Source organism: Heterodontus francisci, chromosome 4 (assembly GCF_036365525.1).
Source record: "Heterodontus francisci isolate sHetFra1 chromosome 4, sHetFra1.hap1, whole genome shotgun sequence".
NCBI lineage: Eukaryota > Metazoa > Chordata > Chondrichthyes > Heterodontiformes > Heterodontidae > Heterodontus > Heterodontus francisci.
The window spans coordinates 81,380,216-81,406,691 of NC_090374.1; the positions used below are offsets into that span (position 1 = coordinate 81,380,216).

Below are 26,476 nucleotides of genomic sequence, written 5' to 3' on the forward strand. Positions count from 1 at the left end.
TTTTGCAGAAAAGAAATTGCAGCCATATTGGTTTTTAGCCTTTCCAGGCAAGTATCAGCTAGGGAGGCGTTAGTTTTACAGTTATACTCTTTTTTCACTTCGCATTTTTAAGCATTTTGTTCTTTGCTTTTATGCCTCCCTTCAGGTTTCATTACTCCATTCTACTGCTTTTCTTGATGTTTCTCAGCATCTCTGCTGCGCCACCACCAGTCCACAAACCCACATCCTATTCTTGGATCACTTGTCCGGGTATGTTCTTTGATGAAACTTTTCTCACCATCACCTGGGATCTAACCTCACTGGTTGGCCTATCTGCAACTTGTTCTCAGGTTATTTGTCACTACCAGTAATCCCCACAACTTCCATTCCCGAAAAATGTTTTAAAGCCAAATGATAGTTTGGCCAGTGATGCTCTCTGATCTGCAGACTGTTTGTGGGCTACAGGCCAATTAAATCTGTAATCAACTTACTATGGAATAGAAAACGACACAATAGGAACATAGAAAGTCAAATATATTGGGATCATACAGAGATTGGAGAACAGGAAAACTGAGATTGGGAGACAGAGATAGACAGATATTGTAGATAGCAAGAGAGATTGTGGAACAAAGAAACAGGCCTAAGGACAGAGGTGGACAGATATTGGAGCTACAGAGAAAGATAGTGAATGGGGGAACAAAGGAACTTATATTGAGAGTGTTTGGGAGTACAAAGATAGAAAAGCATTTAGGGAACAAACAGACATTCAGGACGGAGACACAGAGAAAGGGGACAGATAGAGAGATGGTGGGGAGAGAAATTTGATGAAGATATGCTGATTTTTTGGGCCTTAAACATGCACCTAAGCCTCTAATATGGTGTAAGCATACACTCATTACAAGTCAGAATTACACTGAATGCCATATTGGTATAGGAAATCAAGGCATTCAGCGAAACAGGCATTAGGCTTTTGCATGTGAAAATAAGGGCACTAATGCCTATTTGAGGTTCCCTGTACAAAACTGGGTTGCTCTGAATGCAGCTGACAGCAGAATTGAAATTCAAAACCTGTTTACTGGCATGCTGTCTGGGCACACTCAGCAGGTTTCACATTTAACGAGGTTGGATGCCCAATGTCAGGTGTTCCTCGAGTTTACCCGTTCAGGCGCTGCGATCATTCCACAGCTAACAGATTTCTAAATCAGAGAGATTTGAGGGCAGGGAAAGGCAGACTGGGGGCTGACAGAGGTTCAAGACAGATAGAGAGGAACACAAACAAATCCAGGACAGGAACAGAAACTAGGGGGAAGGTGACAGAGATGATGGAGGGGACAGAGAGATAGATATACTCAAATGGAAAATGAGATTATGGCACAAAGATAAAGTGATATATTCATAAGACAAACACAGATATATATTGTAGCAAGATAATTAAATCAACAAGGAAAAGGTCAAGGCACAGACAGTAAGGCTGCAGGGGCCACACATTCAAATAGTCCAGGAAGACACTGCAATCAAGGCACATAAATGACATTATAGAAAGCCAAATATCAGAGAGAAATCAAGGCAGAGCCACAAAGGAATCTATGGACACTCAGACAAAGACCAAGTCACACACAGAAACACAAAAGGAAAGAGGGACTGAAACTGAGGAAAAGACACAAAACTTAGGAGACATTTAGATCTGAAAAGATAAAAGATTTCTTAGACAAACATACATCTTCGATGGCAAAGAGACACAGACTCAATAATGCTCACAATACAATGAGGAATGCACAAACGTCAGGGCAAAAGGGGACTCACTCTGAGCAAAGCCATAGAAGATTCAGGGTGAGAAATTGGACTTGTTAGCACCCAGTTTTCTGGCACTACAAGTGGCCTTAGAGCTCTAAATTGGTAGTTGCGCCACACATGCACACTTATGGAGCAAATTGTGCCATATGTGGTATTGGTGCAGGTGTTAGCACGTATGCAGTGAACATCTGCTGGATATATGAAGAGCAGGCAGCATGCAGCGCTGATTTGACACCAGCAGTGCCATTTTGGAGCTCAACACTCCAGCCGAGTGCCGTTGACTTGTGCTGGATGGGGGGCTCTGAAGGGCTTAGGTGGAGATCCCCTCGCCTTTTTGGCCCAGCGTCGGGTCACTCACTACTCCACTAAATACAGTCCACCATGTCCAGATCCCCACTTCTAATCTATCATTTAGGAAACATATACTGTCACTATCGAAGCTGGTGGCCACAGTGTGAAATCAAGTGACAATGCTGTGTCTACATTATCACTCTCTTCTTGGTGCTCCTCTATTGCATGATCTCTTGGGTATCTGAACGGAAAAAGGCACAAGCGTAAGGCGGTGATACAGAAAAGGGTGGTAAGTATGAGGTGCATGTTTATACCATCTGTAGCTCATGCAGGATGAGGGGGAAGTGGAATGTAAGAAGGAGATTAGTTGTGAGGATATCATCATTTTCAATGGTTTCAGCCCCACTGTTGACCACGGTCTCAACCGTGTCTCCTAGCTGGGGGTTAGGACTTGTAGGTCTGCCTGCCCCCTCAGGTTAGCTCCTACTGCTTCTGGTCGTGCACCATCTTCTCATTCAAGATAGAGGGATGTGTGCCAGTGAGAGTCATGCAATCTGTCATGGTTGAATAGCTGGCAGTATGTACAACCGTTAGATGTGCATGTGAGACTGTCAGCAGTGCTAAGTTTGTGAGGGTGAGGTGAAGCATATGAATGTTAGATATGAGGCCTGATTCATAGAGATTGTTGGTCGGTGAGAGAAGCGGGTATGGTGCATTGAGCAGTCTGTGAGGCTAGTAGTTCATTTGGAAGGATATCATATTTGAAGATGCATTTACTGACCTTGATATGAGGTGATTGATCTTCTGGCACTGCATTCAGGTTCCTCAGGGCTTGGACTCTGACACTGATCTCCACGGCTATCTGGTCCCATTGCCTTTTGACTGTGTGCCTAGAGGGCCTTTTTCTCCCTTCACGGATGAACAGGACATCTCTACTCCTTTGCACCTCCTCCAGTCCACCATCTGAAAACATTGGAGGCTGTGCTCTCCCTGTTGTACCATTCTTCACTCTTTCCCAGGTCAGATTCTCTTCAACCGCGACTTCCAGCACCTTCTCCAGCCACAATGCACCTCCGCTTTAAGAGATGCTGGCTAGCTTTAAGCAGCGCAGGGTCGCTTTAAAGCGAAGTGAGCCACTCACGATATCGGCCCCCTGCTGATGCGCCCAGCCAATGAACAGTACAGATAGCACTGGGTGGATGCACAGCTAGTTCAAATGAGTAGGCAGCACAAAGTTGACCTATTGCCTGCATTGCTCACGCATCACAATCCCTGTGTCTGTTTTTTGAGCTATCCAGTTAAGCCCCCCCAAACTTTTATTAAAAATCTGTGTGGATCCTGATTCAGTTATTACTTTCCAACTCGTTCACCTGAACACTGTGCTTAATCCTGACTGTGTGCAACATCACAGGAGGTTGACTAGTTAAATTATTTATACTAAGTCTTGAAAAGATTGAACAGTCCCACATCTTACAACAGAAATTTGCACGATGTGATAATCACACAGCTGATATTTAAAGTACTTGAGACAGAAATGTGGCAAAATTAATGTAATTTAACATTTACTTACTAATTATAGTCCTGGTTGACTCCAGCAAATGGCTGATTTGAACATTTAGCAAAAATGAAAACTGCGCTAGAAAGCAGTGATAAAACACATGTGGCTGCGGCCATTTTAATCATATTTCGACATTGAAGCTTCAACTTGGAAATGATGATCCCACCAACAATTTGACCAATAAAAGCTCCAGGGATAAGTACTGCTCCTTAAAAGTAAAGATTAGAACCAGTTATATAATTGTTATGTCACATGATTCACTGAAGATATCGGTGTATTTTCTGGAGAAATTATCAAATTAACTCTTAATACTATTGTACCAGTCCTATAAAAATTTTTACAAAGCTACAAACAGTGCACCTGCCTTATAACAGTTAGGAAAGCAGAAGATCAACATTTTTTTGTAAAAAGGGCCTTGCCATTTATTACATGCAAAACAATTAGCTGGCAGTAAATTTAAAGGAGTGACATCTTACATTTTGAAACATTTTTGTGCCTAAATGGACCTTGTGGTTTCTGACAACCAGGTAAAGTAAAATTATTTCTGAAGGGATGAATACAAAGTGTAACATTCTGCATGCTCAATCGGCTGAAGCATTCATTCACCTGATCTTATCCCATACCCAGCTGGTCCTGCCAACCTCCAATACAGTTACAGTGACAGATTCAATAGTAAGCTGGTTATAAGGGATCTTTAGCTCGACAAGGACCAGGTTAAGTCTATCAGTGTCACACATACTACCCAGGGAATGGGTCAGACCACAGGTGGCCAGGAACGTACAGTTAAAGGAAAATTTAATTCAAAATCTTGGAGCACTAACAGGAATTCTTATTGTTTTTAAGTTTGTTTCCAACAATAAGTGTGAGGAGCTCATTGACCTCTTTGTTCCAAAGCTAATGGTACAACCTGGCCAACAACTTGTGGTGACTCACAATTCAGGGTGTACCTCTTTCTCACTATAAGCTGCTGGTCGATTTGCATTTAAATAATAGTGTGCATCAGTCATTCGTACACTTTTTTTTACACAAGTTCTGGTCAATTATCTCTTTAAATGAATTACTTAAACATTATCTGTTAAGGAAGTTAATTGAATGGCTTACCTCCCAGAGTTGCTGCTAGGCTAGCAGTTTGGCCAAACTGGTTTTCAATGAATTTAGGCATAAATGTCACAAAACCAGTGATAACCAGTGCTTCAGTGCTGCTTGCTAGTGTTAAGGAGAAGAAAACAACGTTCCTCAGCATCATCTATAAGAAAAGATACGTTTAACAATTTGTGAAGAGCATAGGCTTATGATAGCTAAGTAGGTTAGTATAACTCCCAGCGTAGAACTGAACTATAGATCACAGGTTCAACCCCTCATCTTTGAATGAGCTGATCTCAGCCACAAGAGATGCTACAATTGATGTCAACACCCTCAGCTATAGAGGGGAGAAAATCAGCCCAAGTTCCCAATCCTGATTGTGACACACAGCTGGACAATGTGCTATATGGACTTCAGGCAAAGACAGAATTGGGTTCAGTTACAATTATTTACTGTGTATTGCTGAAAATAAAGACATGTTGTTGAAACTTTTCATCTTGCACTCATCAGGGCAATCTGCAAGAATACCAATGTAAGGGAAAACAACTACTTTGTACGGGATGAGAAGAGAGTGCTGATTGGTTGTCAAGAGAGCTCTGATTGGTAGAGGCATTGCCATGGAGAATGGACCAGTTTATGGTGACTGACAGTTAACTGCCAAGCTTTGTTTTAAATTTAAACCAGGCAGCTTGACTCTGATTGGTCAAGGCATTTCCTTGAGGAATGAACCAGCGAATGGCTATCACCTATTTTGCTTAACTGAAACAGGCACAATATTTGTACATGTTCTTTCTGTGTGCAAAGAACAGCGCCCTGTGCATTAATATATGTAGCTTCTAGGATGCACAAATGTGCCACACTGCGAACCTGACTGACAATCTTAAATTGTTTGTCAGCGTAATTCTTAGCACACTGAGGATGATTTAGCAAATGCTGTCCAATCACGGAATCACATCTAACGTTGGACATTGTGTTTTGAGTTTTGCAAGCACGGGCTGGTTGGGTACGGCCTGTACCTTTCCCATTGTGAACAGCGGAAGGGACATGCTGTTTGATATGATCAGCCAGTACGGCCTATATACCTAGCATCACACTAGCATTGAAATTCAGTAGCAACACGTGTGGTGTTCGCCACCAACAGGATGCTGCCGTCAAGCCAAAAAGATGTTCTGCCTAAAACACAAATGAGTGAAGTGATATATGAATTTCAATGCCAATGTGAAATTATTGGGCAGGTTATTGCTGAGCATGTGCCACTTGATAGCACTGCTGACGACAACTTCTATCACTTTGCTGATGATTGAGACTAGACTGAGGCGGCGGTAATTGGCCGGGTTGGACTTGTCCTGCTTTTTGTGTACAGGACATACCTGAGCAATTTTCCACAATGCTGGGTCGATGCCAGTGTTGTAGCTGTACTGGTTGGCTAGGGGCGCGGCACGTTCTGGAGCACAGGTCTTCAGTGCTATTGCCTGAATGTTGTCAGGGCCCATGGATCCAGTGCCTGAAGTCATTTCTTGATATCAAGCAGAGTGAATCAAATTGGCTGAAGCCTGGCATCTGTGCTGCTGGGGCCTTCAGGAGGAGGCTGAGATGGATCATCCACTCGGCACTTCAGGCTGAAGATTGTTGCAAATGCTTCAGCTTTATCCTTTGTACTATGTTCTGGGCTCTGCCATCATTGAGGATGGGGATATTTGTGGAGTCACATCCTCCGGTTAGTTGTTTAATTGTCCACCACCATTCATGACTGGATGTGGCAGGACTGCAGAGCTGAGATCTGATCTGTTGGTTATGGGATCACTTAGCTCTGACTATCACATGCTGCTTACACTGTTTGGCATGCAAGCAGTCCTGGATTGTAGCTTCACCAGGCTGAAGCTCATTTTGAGGTATGCCTGGTGCTGCGCCTGGTATGCCCTCCTGCACTCTTCATTGAACCAGCGTTGGTCCCCCGGCTTGATGGTAATGGTAGAGTGGGGGATATGCCAGGCCATGAGGTTACAGATTGTTGTTGAGTACAATTCTGCTGCTGCTGATGGCCCACAGCGCCTCATGGATGCCCAGTTTTGCATTGCTAGATCTGTTTGAAATCTATCCCATTTAGCACAGTGGTAGTGCCACACAACACGATGGACACTATCCTCAATGTGAAGAGGGGATTTTGTCTCCACAAGGACTGTGTGGTGGTCACTGCTACAAATACTGTCATGGACAGAGGCAGGCAGATTGGTGAGGACCAGGTCAAGTATATTTTTCCCTCTTGTTGGTTCCCTCACCACCTGCCGCAAATCCAGTCTAGCAGCTATGTCCTTTAGGACTCCGGCAGATCGGTCAGTAGTGGTGCTACCGAGCCATTATTGGTGATGGACATTTAAGTCTCCCACCCAGAGTACATTTTGTGCCCTTGTCACCCTCAGTGCTTCCTCCAAGTGCTGTTCAATATGGTGGAGTACTGCTTTATCAGCTGAGGGGCAGCAGTAGGTGGTAATCAGCAGGAGGTTTCCTTGCCCATGTTTGACCTGATGCCATGAGACTTCACGGGGTCTGGAGTTGATATTGAGGACTCCCAGGGCAACTCCCTCCTGACTGTATACCACTGTGCCGCCACCTCTGCTGGGACTGTCCTGCTGCTGAGACAGGACATACCCGGGGATGGTGATGGTGGTGTCAGGGACATTGTCTGTAAGATATGATTCAGTGAGCATGACTATATCAGGCTGTTGCTTGACTACTCTGTGGGACAGCTCTCCCAACTTTGGCACATGCCCCCAGATGTTCGTAAGGAGGACTTTGCAGGGTCAACCTAAATCCTTGTTTGAATGCATAGATATCTACTTTTTAAAAAAGTTTATTGGGAGCTGTGGGTAGCCAGAGGTTTAAGCAGGTGTTGTATGTGATCACAGTGGCGCAGTGGTTAGCATCGCAGCCTCACAACTCCAGCGACCCGGGTTCAATTCTGGGTACTGCCTGTGTGGAGTTTGCAAGTTCTCCCTGTGTCTGCGTGGGTTTCCTCCGGGTGCTCCAGTTTCCTCCCACATGCCAAAGACTTGCTGGTTGATAGGTTAATTGGCCATTATATTTTGCCCCTAGTATAGGTAGGTGGTAGGGAAATATAGGGGACAGGTGGGGATGTGGTAGGAATATGGAATTAGTGTAGGATTAGTATAAATGGGTGGTTGATGGTCGGTGCAGACTCAGTGGGCCAAAGGGCCTGTTTCAGTGCTGTATCTCTAAACTAAACGAAACTAAACTAAACCTTGCATAATACACTATCAGTGAACTCCAGAGGTGAAGTGAGAGTGACTGCACTTGACATCAAGGCAGCATTGGACAGAGTATGGCATCAAGAAGCCCTAGCAAAACTGGAGTCAACGGGAATCAGGGGGAAATCTCTCCGCAGATTGGAATCATACCTGACACAAAGGAAGATGGTCGTGGTTGTTGGAGGTCAATCATCTCAGAGCCAGGACATCACTTCAGGGGTTCCTCAGGGTAGTGTCCTCGGCCCAACCATCTTCATCTGCTTTATCAATGACCTTCCCCCCTTTATCAGTTTAGAAGTGGGGATGTTCACTGATGATTGCACAATGTTCAGCACCATTTGTGACTCCTCAGATACCGAAGCAGTCCGTATCCATTTGCAGCAAGACCTGGACAACATTCAGGCTTGGGGTGATAAGTGGCAAGTTACATTCATGCCACACAAGGGCCAAGCATTGACCATTTCCAAAAGAGAAAATTCAATCATCTCCTCTTGACATTCAATGGCATTACGATTGCCAATTCCCTGCTATCAACACCCTGGATCAGCCATAAAGTACTGTGGCTATAAGAGCAGGTCAGGGGCTGAGAATTCTGGAGTGAGCAACTCACCACCTGACTCCCCAAAGCCTGTCCACCATCTAGAAGGCACAAGTCAGGAGTGTGATGGAATTCTCTCCACTTGCCTCGATGAGTGTGGCCCCAACAACACTCAAGAAGCTCGACACTTTCCAGGACAAAGCAACCCACTTGATTGGCATCCCATCCACCACATTCAACATTCACTCCCTCCCCCACTGACACAGTGGCAGCAGTGTGTATCATCTACAAGATGCACTCACTAGCTCCTTTGACAGCAACTACCAAACCTACGACCTCTACCACCGAGAAGGACAAGGGCAGTAGATGCATGGGAACACTACCACCTGCGAGTTCTCCTCCAAGCCACGCAAGATCCTTATTTAGAACTATATCGCTGTTCCTTCAAAGTTGCTGGGTCAAAATCCTGGAAATCCCTTCCTAACAGCACTGTGAGTGTACCTACCTCACATGAACTGCAGCGGTTCTAGAAGGTGGCACACTACCACTTTCTCAAGGGCAATTAGGGATGGGCAATAAATGCTGGCCTAGCCAGCGATGCCCACATCCTGTGAAAGAATAAAAACAAAACTGTGGATTTCCATCTGATTTCCATAATGAGCTGTTGATGACACTATCTTTGTGCCTCTTTTTAAGAGAACCAGAAAATCCAAATGCAGTTCTGACAAATGTTTTCCACCCAAAAGGTTACCTTTTTTTTCTTTCAAATCGACCCACTGTCTACTTCTGACATTTTGGCTGTGATTGTGGGCTCTGCACTGCTGTCAAAGCTTCAGACCAATAAATGCTACAGACCACACTGCTGACCACTTCTGGCGCGTTCCACGTAGCACCCCATGCTGGGCAGGGCACTAGCGCAGGCAACAACTGCATATGGCGGCAGCATGAGGAGAGGTCTGGTTCTGATGTCAGTCAGCAGTTCCAGCTGATTTGATGCACATTTCACAAGCTTAGTCCATAAATGTGCACACAACACCTGTGTTAATTATCCTCAGCTGAACCTGCATTGAACAGCATGAGGAATCCTCCTCCTAGTGTTATTTGAGGGGCCAGGCATTCAACTTGCAGATGAAGTACTTTTGATATCTCTGCTTTGGCAAAGTTAGTGGAAGTGCTGTGGCTTGTTTTTGGAGGTTTTGTGGTGAGCTGCTGGATACAATCAGGGAGGCCAGAGGATTTGGTGACCCAACTTTGCACAAGATATGGGAGCTGTGATTGGGTCTGCAACATAACTGGGAAATGGAGCAGAGGCTGCAGAGGATGGAAGCTCTGCAAAGAGAGAGGATGAGGAGGGCCCTATCAAACATGGGTTATTCAAGAGCACTTCTCCTACCTCTACTTAACCCTGGACTAATGCTTGAGGGGACTCAGGTTCAACAAGGAGGCAGTCATAGAACTGTGTCACTTCTTTCAACATGACCTGGAGCCTCGCATCAGGGCGAGGATGGTGCTGCCAGTGGCTGTAAAGGTCACAGTGGCATTGAACTTCTATACTAATATAAAAACAAAATACTGCAGATGCTGGGAATCTGAAATAAAACAAGAAATGCTGGAAATACTCAGCAGGTTGGTAGCATCTGTGAAGAGAGAAGCAGAGTTAATGATTCAGGTCAGTGAATCAGGTTCTGATGAAGGGTCACTGACCTGAAACGTTAACTCTGCTTCTCTCTCCACAGATGCTGCCAGACCTGCTGAGTATTTCCAGCATTTCTTGCTTTATTTTGAACTTCTATGCGTCTAGCTCTTTCTAGGTAACATATGCAACATCTTCTAGTATGCCAGCCATCGATGTATCTGGGCATTACTGAGGCCATCTAAGCCAGGAGAAGCAGGATGAGAGGGCATGTAGCTTTGCCCTTATGGTAGGATTCCCAGTGGTGCAGGGAGCCATTGTCTGCACACATGTGGCTCTGTGGGACTCCCGTATCACCAGGAAGAGGCTACCACTCAATTAATGTGCAGTTGGTTGACCGTGCACTTTATACCATGTTGGTGAATATCTGCTATCCTGGGACCAGCCACAATGCCTTCATTCTCAGGCAGTCTGCCATTGCTGCCATCTTCGCACCTCCAAGAACAACCTGTGGGTTGTTGCTCAGGGACAAAGGCAACCCCCGTAAATGTGACTGATGAAACCCCTCTGCCCCTGACAATGCAAGGACAATGGGCACGTAACGAGAGCTTTGGAGACAATCGGTGTATTGAAGCAACACTTCTGATGCTTGGACTGCTCAGGGGAGCTCTCCAGTACACAGCAGAGCAGATGTCCAAAGCTTGTGCTGGTCTGCTGCATCCTCCATACATCATGAGGGCACAGGCATTGCCACAGGAAAGGTCACCTCTAGAGTGTTATACTCCATGCAGCTCCTCACTCAAACCATCACCCAGTTTCAGTATCTCCTTATATATACTCAAGTAAGATCTTCAATAACACCCTCCGGCTGCATATGTTTAAACACAATGAACAATGAGGAGGAGGAGGAAGAGGGAGAGGAGGAGGCAGGGAAGATGTGTCCTGGGCCCTTCGCTCCAGATGGGCTGCCCGAGAGCACCTGCTCAGATTCCAGTTCCTATAGAACCATTTCCCTTTACCAACATTGATCCACCATTCACTACTGTTAAATCCATCTGAGACGCCCCATCACAGTGTGCCCTTGGCCAACAGCCTACAATAAAAGCCACCAACAAAAACCTTTCCATTAATATCATTTACCAACCAGACATCAAGTTATAGAATCAAACGTGAACTATTCACCCCTATCCATTTCATTGATGCTTGCCTTGCAGGTGCCTTTGCCTAGTCAAGTGCTCTTAAACAGTACTACCATAGTGGCTGCAGCAGGTGGAAGGCTGCTCATTTTCAGTGGGGCAGACTGCAGATGGCCTTGCAGGCAATTTCGAGCAGCGCTGGGCCTTCAGGGTCCAATTTCAGACTGTACCTTTTTATGAGCGAGGCGGGAGAATTGCACTGTTTTTTCTAGTTCGACTTCTCCACAGTTCACAACATATATTTAAATGATACAGTCAATCACAGACTCTATTTTTATCCCAGAATAATATACACCAACCAGGTTTCTTCAACAAACAACAAAATTATCAGTTTATTATAAAACAAGACTTAACCAGTAATGAAGCAAAGCATTACACACAGATTGAAATATGAGAGTTCCCGTTTTACCTTAGCCCCTCACACACACATACACGCCGGTTTACCTGAAAAATAAAGAGATTTTCTCTTCAGAGCTCTGTTACCAAAAAAAAAGACAAAAAAAGGAATACTTTGGTCAAATACTTGCTAATTCTTGAAAAAAATATATGGAAAGATGTCAGTTGTCACTTTTTGGTTTGGCATCCCAAATATGCGTAGATGGGTGTCACTGGGTTCTTTCTAGAATAGTTCCTTTCAGGCGACGTTGACGATCAGTTTGGCAGCCTTTCCAAGAGAAATGCGGAAACAGGGATTTCTGGCAGGCTTTTCAGGAGAAATACAGCATCAGTTTCTCTATTTCTTACACTTGATTCTCAGGAAGTTCTCAAAGAGATGGAAAAGGATGAGCAGATGGTGACTGCTCTCTTGGATGTTTTTCTCCAACTGCCTTCAAAACAGTTCACACCCCAACACACTATCCAAGGCAAAACCAAAAACAATATCTCAAGAGTCAAGCCTCCTGACCCCTATAAATCTTGACCTGTCACTTCTCTATAAACATCTCCCCCAAGTCAAAAAGCCGCTGCTGGGCATTTATCTGAAGACAAGTGAATTCCAGTAAATGTTGTTTTCAAACAAGACCTCTCAGTGTCCTTTCAGTGATCCCAGTGAAAAAAACATCCGTTGGAACCTTTTTTCCAAATAAAACAATGCCCATAATTCTAAAATACGCGAGTCCTCAAAAAAAACTTAACAAAAAATATAGAAGCACCGTCATAACAACCTCCTCAGCATAGGTGGCAGCATTCTGGACTGACTGGGTGAGAGGGAATAGCAAGGGCACTGATAAAAGTGGTAGTGGTGGGAACCCGAATGCTGTCACCATGAGAGAGGACAGCAGGTTCATGCTCCATGGTGCCACTGCCCTCCCACAGGGCTCACCTCAACAATCCTAATAATCAGTTGGAGGACAGATTGCTGGATTGCTGCGAGAGTCTGCAAGCCCCTTTCAGCACTGAGATCTGCAAACATCATGTCAGCAGTCTGAGTCTGCATAGTAATAGGCATAGATCCAAGCTTTCATCCAAGTTTCCACGGCAGCACTGAGACATTTGGAAGCTTCCATTTATGTTGCACCGGAAGTTGAGGCAGCGGCCATGGCTGGGTCTGCAAGTGCTATCAGGAAGTTGGCTACCACTTCCACACTGGAAAGAATTGGCTCCAAGCTCTGCACAATACCCTGTGTCACATTGCAGCTGTACTCCTCCACACTTCTTGACAATGACAGGAGGCTGTCTGACAGTCCTACCAATGTACCAAACTGGGCCAAAATCCTGGAACTCCCTTCCTCACAGCACTGTGGGTGTACCTACACCACATGGACAGAAGTGTTTCAAGAAGGCAGCTTACCACCACCTTCTCAAAGGCAATTAGGGATGAACAATAAATGCTGGCATAGCCAGCAACTCTCAAATCCCACTAAAGAATAAAAAAGCATTTAAGTGTGGCATCCTCATTAGCATTCTCCTGTATGCTGCCCCATTGAAGTCCTCATCTGAGATCTCTGTCGCAGAACTCATCAGTGACATTGCCCTCCAAGGCACTGGCACACGAGCTATGCCTTCCCTCCGCCTAAATGCAGCCCACTTGTGCCTGATTCATCACATGCAGATCCCGATTCTAGACAAGCCTCTAAAGTTCGCGCAAAGACAATATCTGAGTTGGTAGCCGAGAGTGTCAGATCAAGTGATGGTGTTTCTTCCTCAGGGGTCTTCTTTATGGGCCTGGTGTGGCTAGCCTGGTGGCAGTTCTTGGGTATCTGAAAGCATAAAATTAGGAAGGAGAGGTTGGTGTGAGAGAGGTGAGGTATGGTGAAAAGCAAAAGGCCCATGGGCACACCATCTGCAGCTTGCACTTCATGCCCTATTGCCAGACGAGGGTGAGGTGGGAGTTCAAAAGGGGCATAAGGCAGTAACATTCAGGCATTCTGAATTCTCTCGGTAATGCTGGATGCTACGGGCGCCATATCAGCCAGCCCAATCAAGCGGAGCACTATCTCTTCCATTGGACTCAGGGGATGAATGCATGTCTGGTCCCTGCCACTTCTCTGCTGATCCCTTGTATTTCATGTCCTGCTAGAGATGCCAGATATCAGCAATTGTGTTGCATGGTGATATGCCTGCCATAGCTGAATAGCTGGAAGAATTTGGAGGTAAAGAGAGTTAGGTATCATAGGAAAGTGTATAAGGGTGAGGTGGAGTATCTGAATGTTACACGTGAGTCTTGAGTGCTACAGACTCCTGATGAGTGAGGGATGGGGGTGTGGTACACTAAGTAGCATCAGAGATTGGTGGTATGGTGGGTATAGGATAGTTTGTGAAGATGCATTCACTGACCTTGACCACCCATGTGAGGTAATTAAACTTCTTGCAGCACTTCTGCCAATCCTCCCGGCCAGACACTGGGAGTTGATCTTCCTGGCTACCTGCTTCCATTTCCTTCAGAGGGCGATCCTTGAGGGACTCCTGGCGACCTCCATGACTAAGGCTTCAAGCAGGCTTCCAGCACTGCATCTTTGAAGTATGAGCCCTCTCTCTGCCCTGATTCTCCATTTCTCTTCTCTCCAACTGCAGCAGTAACAGTCAAAGCAGCTTCCTTTGATTCAGTGTGGCTTCCTTTCAAGAGGAACAGACTGTCTTTAAGAGCTGGAGGATAGCTGAAACTTGTGCTAGCGCCCACACTGTCAGGCTCCTGTTGTGCCAGTCAGTAATGCGTACTGCCTGCCTCAATGGGAATGGGCAGCGACAGATCGCAAATTGTGTCCCCCATGCCTGAAAACAGGTCGAGTCAAATTTTTCTCCCTTTCTGCTTGATTTCTTTTGTTTTTTTTTGAAGTGTTGGCTTAAAAAAAGGTTAATTTACCTCTTAAATAAAATTATGATAAGGCTTAGATCAGAGCATATATCATTGATTATAATGGTTTGGGTACAGTTGAGGTACATTTCCACGAGGGGGAAAGGTAGGACAAACAAATTCAGAGTTCCCTGGGCGACAAACGAGATAGAGAATAAGATGAAGCAGAAAAAATGTGCATATAACAGATGTCAGGTTGATAATACAAGTGAGAACCAGGTTGAATACAGAAGGTTCAGAGGGGAAGTGAAAAAAGGAATCAGAGAAGCAAAGAGAGAGTATGAGAAGAGACTGGCAGCCAACATAAAAAGGGAATCCAAGCTGCCAAAGTTGTTGCAAAAGAGGAAGTATTTGAGACACAGGAGGAACTAAAAATTTATTACAGGAAGTATTTGAAAGGCTGGCTATAATTAAAGTGGATAAGTCACCAGGACCAGATGAGATATATCTGCGGATACAGAGGGAAGTAAGTGTGGAAATTGTGGAGGAATTGGTCATAATCTTTGAATTCTCCTGAGATATGGTGTGGTGCCAGAGGACTGGAGAATTGCAAATGTTACACCCTTGTTCAACAAAGGATGTAAGGATAAATTCAGCAACTACAGGCCAGTCAGTTTAACCTCAGTGGTGGGAAAGCTTTTAGAAATGATAATAAAGGGCAAAATTGACAGTCACTTGGACAAATGTGGATTAATTAAGGAAAGCCAGCAAGGATTTGTTAAGGGCAAATCGTGTTTAACTAATTTGAGTTTTTCGGTGAAGTAACAGAAAGGGTTGATGAGAGTACTGTGGTGTAGTGTACATGGCCATCCAAAAGGTGTTTGATAAAGTGCCACATAACAGGTTTGTCAGCAAAGTTGAAGCCCATGGAATAAAAGGGACAGTGGCAGCATGGATACAAAGTTGGCTGAGTGACCGGAAACAGAGTAGTGGTGTATGGTTGTTTTTTTGGACTGGAGGACAGAATATTGTGGGGTTCCACAGTGATTGGTTTTAGGACCACTGCTTTTCTTGATCTATATTAATGACCTAGACTTGGGTGGACAGGGCACAATTTCAAAACTTGCAGATGACACAAAACTTACAATTATTGTAAACTATGAGGAGGACAGCGATAGATTTCAAAAGGATATACATAGGCTAGTGGAATGAGATGGCAGATGAAATTTAATGCAGGGAAGTGTGAAGTGATACATTTTGATAGGAAGTATGAGGAAAGGCAATAGAAATTAAAGGGTACAATTCTAAGGTTGGAGGGGGGGGGGGGGGGTGGGGGGGGACAGGAGCAGAGGGACCTAGGGAGATATGTGCACAAAAGCATTAAACATTGCAAGACAGCTTGAGAAAGTGGTTAATAAGGCATCTGGAACCTGGGCTTTGTAAATAGAGGCATAGAGTACAAAAGCCTTGAGAAAACATTGGTTCAGCCTCAACTTGAGCATTGTGTCCAATTCTGGGCACTGCATTTTAGGAATGATGTGAAGGTATAGGAGAGGTGCAGAAAAGATTTACGAGAACGGTGTTGGGATGAGAGATTTCAGTTACAAGGATAGATTGGAGAATCAGGGGTTGTAATTTTTAGAGAAAAGGCTAAGAGGAGATTTGATAGAGATATTCAAAATCATGAGCGGCCCAGTCAGAGTAAAGAGACAGAAAGTGTTCCCATTGGTGGGTTGAGAACCAAAGGACACCAAATTAAAGTGATTGGCAAAAGAAGCAACGGCGACATAAGGAAAAACTTTTTTACGCAGCAAATGGTTAGGATCTGGAATGCACTGCCTGAGACTGTGATGGAGGCAGATTCAATCATGGCTTTCAAAAGGGAATTGAATAATTATGTTAAGAGAACATATTTGCAGGGGAGTGGAAGTTGCTGAGTAGCTCTCAGAGAGTCAGCATGGACATGACAGGCTGATTGGCCTCCTTCTGTGTTGTAACCATTTTATGATTCTATGATAACTTCTACAGCGATAAATTATTACCACAGCAGGAATTGTTTCCTTGTGCTACTAATCTGGTTGATGTGAGTGAGTGTCATTGAAATAATGCTGCCTCATTTGCACCAGCGATGTCAAACTGCATGCATGTGACACAATGTTCTAGCTTCCTGTGGAATAGGAAGCACCATTGCACAAGTGTAGCATTGGAGATGCTGCATCATGCAGTGCTTATGTGCATGTGCTGTGGTGCTCCAAGTTACAAAAGCATAGTCACTCAGTTGCTCTCCCACTTGTAAAATGGCCTGCTGGAGGTCTGGGAACCAAGTTTCCAATTGTCCTTTTGGTCTGGAAAAGTTTTATTTTACATGCCTTTTAGGATAATTCCAGATCAACTATGCAACTCTTCTCCAGTGTGCAGGGGGAATTTTCTGATTCAATTACTCTACTGCTCTGCTCAAAGTCTTTCAAAGTTCACAACGGTTGAGGACTGACTCATGCTGACTACAAGAATTAAAGTAAGTGCTTACATTGAGTAAGAAGAAATATTGCTTACTAACCATTAGCTCACAAATGATTAATTTTTTTGCAAAATAAAACAAAAATCCCTCTGTTATCGGCCAATGTTCTCCTTTCTCCCTTTTCTTCTCTTGAAGGCATTGACTCCTTGATGAGCTATGGTTTCTCAGCTGTCAGATGCCCTTCAATACCTTGCTGAAGTGCGTGATTTTTCATATGTAAACACAGTTATGTGTTGGCAGGCTATTCAATTGTGTGGCATTATAGCTGATCTCAATCCCTACCTCTGTGGCACACACCTGAACTTCAGCAGTTGCTGCTGCATAACAATCAGCAATGGGAACTGTGGCTTTTTTGCCTTTCCTAATCTGGGGCACTAAGGCAACTCTGTACAGATGGGGATGAAATAGAGAGCTTTCTGGTCGATATGCCTCAGCCCTCTGCTGCCTTAACCAGAAGAAAATGACTGACAGTTCTTCACAATTTCCAGTGCTTATATATACTAAATCTTTTTCTTAAAATGTTGTTGAAAATTCCTGCTGCTGCTTTCTGTTAATTTCCTTCTGCAGTCATTCAAAATGACCCGAAACCACAGTTTTGCAATATATAAACGACACCATCATGTATGCTTAACTGAGAAAGCGCTGCAAAGCTTAGCAAGGAACATTTGTGCAGATAGGAAGTTGCAAAACTGAAACTATGAATCTACCAGCTATGGGCAACCATCCTCTAAACAGTTTTATGAACATATAATGCAGTGCCAGCACACAGTAGATAAAAGACAGCAACAATTAAAACATTTAATTAATTAGTAATTGGTATTCAAAAATTAAATACTTCGATAGCTTTGCAAGATTGGTTCAAATTTACATCGTTCAATGACTGTACAGCACATGGCAGCAGCTTAACTGTTTCTCTCTGATTGCAACACATGGGGAATCTTCAATATTCACATAAAAAGGCCACAAAATCGGCAGGAAGTCCACTATCCCATCCCAAAACTGATGAGAGTCATGCAATATTTTTACACGTGTGCCTCACTTCTCATTAAGGATATACTGTTGACTTGTAAATGACAACTTCCCATTGGTGGGGCGGTGGGGTTCAGCATAGGAGAGCATAAAATAAGGCAGGACTCCCACAGTTTAAAGTGGGAGTGTCTTTGGTTAATGTTGCCTTATTGAGTTGGTTCTATCTGTGAAATGATGGCTGCTAATACTGTTTGCTTCTCAAGTTAATAGAAATATGAAAATGTAAAAAAAAAAATTTTGATAGAGTTTTCCTGGGTATATTTATTGCAGAGAAACTGGAGCAGGGTGCCGAGAATTACTTCAGTTCCAATTAGTAACTTTCTCAACAAAACCTAATGAACAGTCATGGATTTCTTCCCATTTCGTGTTATGCTGATTTCATATTTTTGATAAGAGATGAAATGCTATTTCAAAGCAAGTCAAGAAGGCTTAACTAAGACAATGCTTGATAACTGTGTGAGACAATCTGAGAGTTACTGTCAGAAGTAGGTTATAGTTAATGTGATAAACAGAAGCTTGCACCTGCTAAGCTTTGATTGTGTAAACCACCTTCTAAAATTAAACCAGCTGTTCCTCAATGTGCAGAAAAAAACAGTTTCTTAGAAAGGATAAGACAAGTTAATGCGTGGCTGGAAAATGGTGCAGGAGGGAGGTCTTCAGATTCCTGGAACACTGCGACCAGTTCCGGGCATAAGGAACTCGTTGAAGGTGGGCAGGCTGCACTTCAATAGAGTTGGCACCAATGTCCTCACAGGAAGGTTAACTAATGCTGTGGGCGAGGGTTTAAACTAATTTGGCAATGGAGTGGGCACCAGGATGAAACATTAAAGAGGAGAAACAAAGTGCACAGAGGATTGGGAGAGACAAACAGTAGTAGACTAAAGAAATAGAAGGAATCAGACAGGGGCAAATGTGAAGCAGTCTAAGATGGGTTTGGAGTGCAACCATGTAAATGCATGTAGAGTGGTAAATAAGGTTGGTGAGTACAGGCACAAGTTGCCACATGGGACTATGATATAGTGGCATTAACAAAGATCTGGCTCAAAGAATAGGAGGATTGGCATTTAATATTCCTGGCTAAAAGGAAAGATAGGAGAGATAGGCAAGGTAAAAAGGAAGGAACGGCTGGTAGCATTGATCACAGGGTAGCATTGGTCAGGGATAATGTAGTTGAGGAGTAAATGACAGAAACTATTTGGTTAAAATTAAGGAATAGAGGAGTTATTGCACTAATGGGTGTACGCTTTTGCCACTAAATAGTGGGAAGGTGATCGAGGAGCAAATTTGCAGGAATGATGCAAAAACTGTACAGTATTAATAATATGGGACTTCAACTATGCTAATAGACTGGAATAGTGATAGTATCAAGGGAAAAAGCAGGAGAAATTCATAAAACTTTTTTTTATTCATTTGTGGGATGTGGGCATCACTGACTAGGCCAGCATTTACTGCTCCTCCCTAAATGCCCTTGAACTGAGTAGCTTGCTAGGTCATTTCAGAGGGCACTTACAGTCAACCACATTGCTGTGGGTCTGGAGTCATGTGTAGGCCAGACCAGGTAAGGCCGGCAGATTTCCTTCCCTAAACGACATTAGTGAACCAGATGGGTTTTTACAACAATTGACAATGATTTCATGGTCATCATTAAACTAACATTTTAATTCCAGATTTATTAATTGAATTCAAATTTCACCATCTGCCGTGGTGGGATTCGAACCCATGTCCCCAGAGCATTAGGCTGGGCTCTGGATTACTAGTCCAGACAAGAGATACTTCTTGATCAGTGTGTTTCTGCCCAATGGGAAAAGTAGCATGCTGGATCTAGGCCCGGGGCATGATCTGGTGCATGTTACAGTGGGGGACAATTTGGGGAACAGTGATTATAATATCATCAGGTTTAGAATAGCCATGGAAAAGGACAAGGAACAATCAAGCACTAAAATGCTCAACAGGAGGAGGGGTAACTTCAGTGAGTTGAAAAGGGATCTGGCCCAGGTGGATCAGAATCAAACATTGGCAGGCAAAACAGTGATTGAACAATGGGGGACCTTCAAGGAGGGGATGGTTCAGGTACAGAATAGACACATTCTCACAATGTGAATAGGAAGGGCACCCAAAGCTAAAGCTCTCTGGATAACTAAAGATTAAAAGGAGAAAAAGGAAGCTTATGACAAATATAAGGTTCATAACACAGTAGAAAACCAAGCTGAATGCAAATAGTACAGTGGAGATCTAAAAAAGGGAATAAGAGGGACATAGAGAGGGTATGAAAAATGATAACTTGTATTTATCATCACCTTTAATGTAGTAAACCATCCCAAAGTGATTCACAGAGGTGTTATCAAACAAAACTTGACACCAGCCACATAAGCAGATATGAGGAAAAATGACCAAAATATTGGAGAATGGGGTAGGTTTTAAAGATGGTCTTTAAAAAAAGAGAGGTAGAGAGGCAGAGAGGCTTAAGGATGGATATACAGAGGTTAGGGCCCAGGTAGCTGAAGGCTCAGCTGCTAATTTTGGAACAATTAAAATTGGGGATGCACAAGAAGCCAGAATTGGAGAAGGACAGAGACCTCAGAGAGTTGTAGGGCTGGAGGAGGCTACAGAGATACAGAAGAGAGAACCCATGGAGGGTTTTGGAAACAAAGATGAACATTTTAATATCACTTTGTTGCTGAACGGAGAACCAATGTACGTCAGCAAGCATCAGGGGTTATGGGTGAATGGGACTTCCTAGGATTAGTGGCTGCCATAATAATAGAGAAACTGAAAATACTTTAGAAGTATTTTAGAAGAATAATAAAGGGTTAGTCAAAGGAAGGGTGGAGCCAATTAGGGACCAAAAATGATGATCTTCTTGTGGAGGCAGATGGCATGGTTGAGGTATTAAATGAGATGATAAAAGGTCATCGACCTGACTCTGTTCCTCTCTCCACAGATACTGCCAGAACTGCAGAACATTTCCAGCAATTTCTGTTCCTATTACACATTTCTAGCATCCACAGTGTTTTGCATTTGTATTCAATGAGTATTTTGCATCCTTCTTCACTAGAGAAGATGATGCTGCCAATGTAGTAGTAAAGGAAGAATCACAGAATTGTTACAGCACATGAGGCGGCCATTCATCCCATCATGTCTGCACTGGCTCTCCGAATAAGCGATTCATCTAGTGCCATTCCTCCGCCTTCCCCCCATAATCCTGCACATTCTTCCTTTTCAAATAACAGTCTAATTCCCTTTTGAATGTCTCGATTGAATCTGCTTCCACCACACTGTCAGGCAGTACATTCCAGACCTTAATTACCCTCTGCATGAAAAAGTTTTTCCTCATGTCGCTTTTGCTTCTTTTGCCAAATACTTTAAATCTGTGCCCTCGTGTTCTCGATCCTTTTATGTGTGGGAACAGTTTCTCCCTATCTACTCTGTCCAGACCCCTCATGATTTTGAATATCTCTATCAAGTCACCTCTCAGCCTTCGCTTCTCCAAGGAAAACAGTCCCAAATTCTCCACTCTATCTTCAGAACTGAAGTTCCTCATTCTTGTGAATCTTTTCTGCACTCTCTTCAGTGTTTTCACATCTTTCCTGAGGTGCGGTGCCCAGAACTGGGTGCAACACTCCAGCTGAGGCCGAACTATTGTCTTATACCAGTTCATGTACTCTATGCTTCTATGAATAAAGCCTAGGATACTTAATGCTTTATTAACTGCACTCTTAACCTGTCCTGCCACCTTCAATGATTTATGCACGTATACCCCCAGATCCCTCTGCTCCTGCACCCCCTTTAGAGTTGTACCCTTTATCTATGACCTTATATTATCACTCCATGTTCTTCCTACCAAAATGAATCACTTCACATTTCTCCGCATTGAACTTCATCTGCCACTAGTCCGCCCATTCCACCAACTTCTCTTTGTCCTTCTGAAGTTCTACACTACCCTCCTCACAGTTCACAATGCTTCCAAGTTTCATATCATCCGCATATTTTGAAATTGTGCCCTGTACACCAGGGTCTAGGTCATTAACATATATCAGGAAGAACAAGGGTTCCAACACAGACCCCTTGGGAACTGTGTAATAGAAACAGAAAATGCTGGATATGCTCAGCAGTTCTGGCAACATCTGTGGAGAGAGAAACAGAGTCAGGTCGATGACCTTTTATCATCTGCCTCCACAAGAAGATCATCATTTTTGGTCCCTAATCGGCTCCACCCTTCCTTTGACTAACCCTTTATTATTCTTCTAAAATACTTCTAAAGTATGTTCAGTTTCTCTATTATTATGGCAGCCACTAATCCCAGGAAGTCCCATTCACCCATAACCCCTGATGCTTGCTGACGTACATTGGTTCTCAGTTCAGGAACAACGTGATATTAAAATGTTCATCCTTGTTTCCAAATCCCTCCATGGGCTCTCTTCCGTATCTCTGTAGCCTCCTCCAGCCCTACAACTCTGAGGTCTCTGTCCTTCTCCAATTCTAGCTTCTTGTGCATCCCCAATATTAATCGTTCCAAAATTGGCAGCTGTGCCTTCAGCTCCCTGGGCCCTAACCTCTGTATATCCATCCTTAAGCCTCTCTACCTCTTTTTATTTTAAAGACCATCTTTAAAACCTACCTCTTTGTCCACGATTTTGGTCACTTTTCCACATATCTGCTCATCTTTTTTGAACAATGGTGTAACATTTGCAATTCTCCAGCCCTCTGGCACCACCTCATATTTAAATCAATAAAACAAATTCATTTAAGCATACCTACTGGCAATCTACTGGTCCCACTGCAATCGTCAGCACGGCAGCCGGCAGTCCTGTGCCTTCAATTCCCCATCATGGAAAAGCAGGCATGACACTGGTGGGGAGGACTGCCCTAAGCAGTCATCATCAGTCGTCATACCTCTTTACAGAATGTGCCCTCACTTGCAAACAGACCCCCGATACTTACTGTAAATAATTGTAATGACATTTTGACACTGACTAAAACAAGCTTCCTCCTTACAGAAACTTCATTGACAAGCTAGACTTTTCACCATTTTCCTCCTCCTCCAAATCCTTACATCTTGCATCATCTCTCAATTTCACTTTCATACAAAATCCCCAACTCATATCCTTGGCTACCCCTCAAGCTTGCCATTTCTCGTCTTCTCTCTGCACCTGTGGCTTGACAAGGCTTCCAATCACTTCCTCATCTTCTTAATCACCTACATCCTCTTCCTCTCCTCCAATCCCTCTACTTAAATGATCAGCAGCTGAAAAGCTTTCCCCCACCAAGTGGCTCACAACTGCACTCTTTGATTCCCAAATGCCTCACCTTTGGCGCTCAACCTGTACGCCAACTCTGGAACTTGACTTACCTAACCATTCTTTCACCTTTCTCTTCAACGCCCTCAAAGACTCACCCTTGACCCTTACACCTTTGTCAACTATCACCCCAACGTCAACCTCATTTTCTACTCTTGGGTTTTTGATCATGTTGTCACCTCCCTGATCCAAGACAATCTCTCCCTATTCAATTCTGTCCAATCTGGCTTCCACCTTTATCACGGTAATGAAATGGGCCAAACTAAGTTCACAAAAATCTTCTACAGGTCTGTGATTATACTGCAATATTCCTCTTCATCCTCTCTGAAAAGTTCAACATTTTGAGCATGTCATCCACCTGCTTCTCTGGGAAGGGGCCGATCATTCAGGACTGAGATGAGGAGAAATTACTTCACTCAAAGAGTTGTGAGTCTTTGGAATTCTCTACCCCAAAGGGTTGTGGATGCTCCATCGTTGAATACATTTAAGGCCGGGATAGATAGATTTTTGGTCTCACCTGGGATATGGGGAGCGGGCAGGAAAATGGAATTGAAGCCCAAGGTCAGCAATGAGCGTATTGAATGGCAGAGCAGGCTCGATGGGCCATATGGTCTACTTCTGCTCCTCTTTCTTGTATTCTCCACTGTCCCGCTCCACAGGACTCACCTAGCATGGTTCCATTCATACCTATCCCTACACAGCTGTAGCAACTCCGTCCATGGCTTCTCTTCCCAACCTGCACTGTTATCTGCTAGGAATCTATTTTTGGCCCACTTCTTCCTCATCTGTTGCCATAGGCAACATCATCCACAAACAGATGACACACATCTCCAATGCCTCACCACCCATCTTACTCCATCACCCCAGTTGCCTCTGTGCTTTCACACTGCTTATCCAACATCCATACTTGGATGATTCAGAAATTCTTCCAGTTAAACTGTGGGATGATCAAATCTTCAGCCTATCACAAAATCTACTCCCTCGCCACTGACTCCATGGGCTGAATTTTTGCTTTGGAGGCGGGAAACAGGAGCTGGGACTGTTTCTGGGTTCCAAACCCACCCCCAGGAGAAACAATCACTCTTTGGGATTTTGACCGGGGCATCCCCTTAATTGGCATGGAGACAAGTTCCGTGTCCAGTTAAGGATGGCAGGCGGACTCTCGAAGCTGGAGGGCCAATCAGAGGCCTTCCAGCTTCAGAGAAGCAACCAGCTGCAATAAGGGATAAGTAACTAAGAGGGCACTTCAACATTAAGCTGCCCCCTCAGCAATGTTTTTGCAAAATTAATTAATAAATAGAAAAAGCTGCCAAGCAACCACTATGGACAGGGGGGGAGGTTAGGGGGGAATCCCTCTACAGGGGGCACCGCCACCCAGGCAGGCAGGAGGCCCTGTAGGCCTGCCTGGGTGGCGGTGACACTCCAACCTGCTGCTGGGTGCCTACTCCAGGCAGTTGAACAGCACTGCCCTCCCCACCCCTGGTTTGGGAAACTGGAGGCTGAGTGGAAAATCCCAATAGACCTCCATTATCTACCGTTAACAAGACTCTTAATGAGCCTAATTGGTTGCCTGCCTTGTGGGATTGGGCAGCCTTGCTGGGCCCTGAACTCGCCTTCTCCAAAATGGCCAACACCAAAACTGGCACACCAGCTGGTGTCAGTATTTCGGGGCCCACCCACCTCCATTCCCGACCTCGGCAGGGCCCAAAAATCCTGACCCATATGTTTGCCTGGTCACTATCTCAGGCTGAATCAAACTATTTGCATCCTCTTGTTCTACCTGCAACTGAGCTTCAGTTGTTGTATAGTGGGAGCTGAGTTCTCAAAATAACTTATCTGCATACAATTATTGACTTTAAATGTCCCTAAATTGGATAATTCAGAATGAAATTTAACTCTTTGTAATTTGTTTTCTGAACTAAATACAGATTTTCCTAGAGTTTGCATGTGCATTCTAATGCCAGGAATTTCCTCAGGGGTTCACCCGATCAGCTGTTGTAAATTCGACAGAAGAGCGATGGAAACTCTCTTTGCTCTGTGTAAACGGCCAAAGTTACAGCAGCTGATTGGCAGAACACCGAGAAATTTCCCAACATATATGTCGGAGTGTCCCAGCTATGAAAACTCAGCTATTGTCTCCATTCCATCCTGTGGCAACCATTCTGCTCATTTTAACTACTTTTATCCAGTTACAATGAGACTATCGCTGATGTTGCCAGTAGTGATGGTGCAGAAATTGTTACTGCTGTATAATGAAAGGTTAGCTGAGTGTTACTTTGTGTTTTTGAAGGTTACAAAGAAAGCTACTTCACACCTGGCTTTACTGTTTTCAATAGATACAGTAAAATGTGAACACATGCATGCCACACCAGCCAGTGAAGAAGAAGCAATAGCTCTTAAAATCATCTGTGAATTGTAATTTGGAGGCATTTAAACAGCTGAAGTAATGATGGCAAGACCAGAGCAGATGTAAACTTATTAATATTGCTATGGAATAGAGCATAGAAGCCAGGTTTATAGACCGGTTACTGGAGGCCCAACTGGAAAGGGTCAGGGAGTGGCAGGATACATTGTATGGCACTGTTGTCCACCCTTCCTCTCTCAGAAATGCCTGATGCAACAGGCATCGGAGGAGATGTGAGAAGGTGTGAATGCAGTGCTTAGACCTCGAGAAGTTGAGAAGTTATCAGAAAATGATGTCAATTCTCAAGGAGTCTACTCCAAAACATGACAAAACAAGTATCAGCCCGAAGTACACATGAAATAAAGTCCTGTCTGCTAGCCATGAGACTTGGCTACTTAGATGTAGTAATGACTGCCATAAGAACAGAGTGGGGAACACTTTGTTTGAATGTTTTAGGATGTTTGATATAATTACAATTATAAAGTCTATATGGCAACCTGTGTGTACAGCAATAATTCTTAAAGGGGTATTCTCTACTTTTTCTCCTATCTCCCCTCATGCTCTCTCTGAGCTCATTTTGTCCAGGAGATCCGCCTCCTGCTCCCTCGATCCACTTCCCACTAAATTGCTGACCACCCAACTTCCACTCCCAGTCCGC

General features: G+C 44.0%; 1 protein-coding gene across 2 annotated transcripts in view; it reads right to left on the reverse strand.

Moving 5' to 3' along the window:
• Positions 1-26,476, reverse strand: part of LOC137369109 (solute carrier organic anion transporter family member 4C1-like) — a 174,702-nt gene that overhangs the window by 21,735 nt on the left and 126,491 nt on the right. For both annotated transcript variants that reach the window (XM_068029765.1, XM_068029764.1), the window contains 2 exons: positions 4,724-4,868; positions 3,635-3,830 (listed from right to left, as the gene is read on the reverse strand). In XM_068029765.1, coding sequence (XP_067885866.1) covers positions 3,635-3,830; positions 4,724-4,868 — 341 coding nt within the window. The remainder of the gene's footprint in view (positions 1-3,634; positions 3,831-4,723; positions 4,869-26,476) is intronic.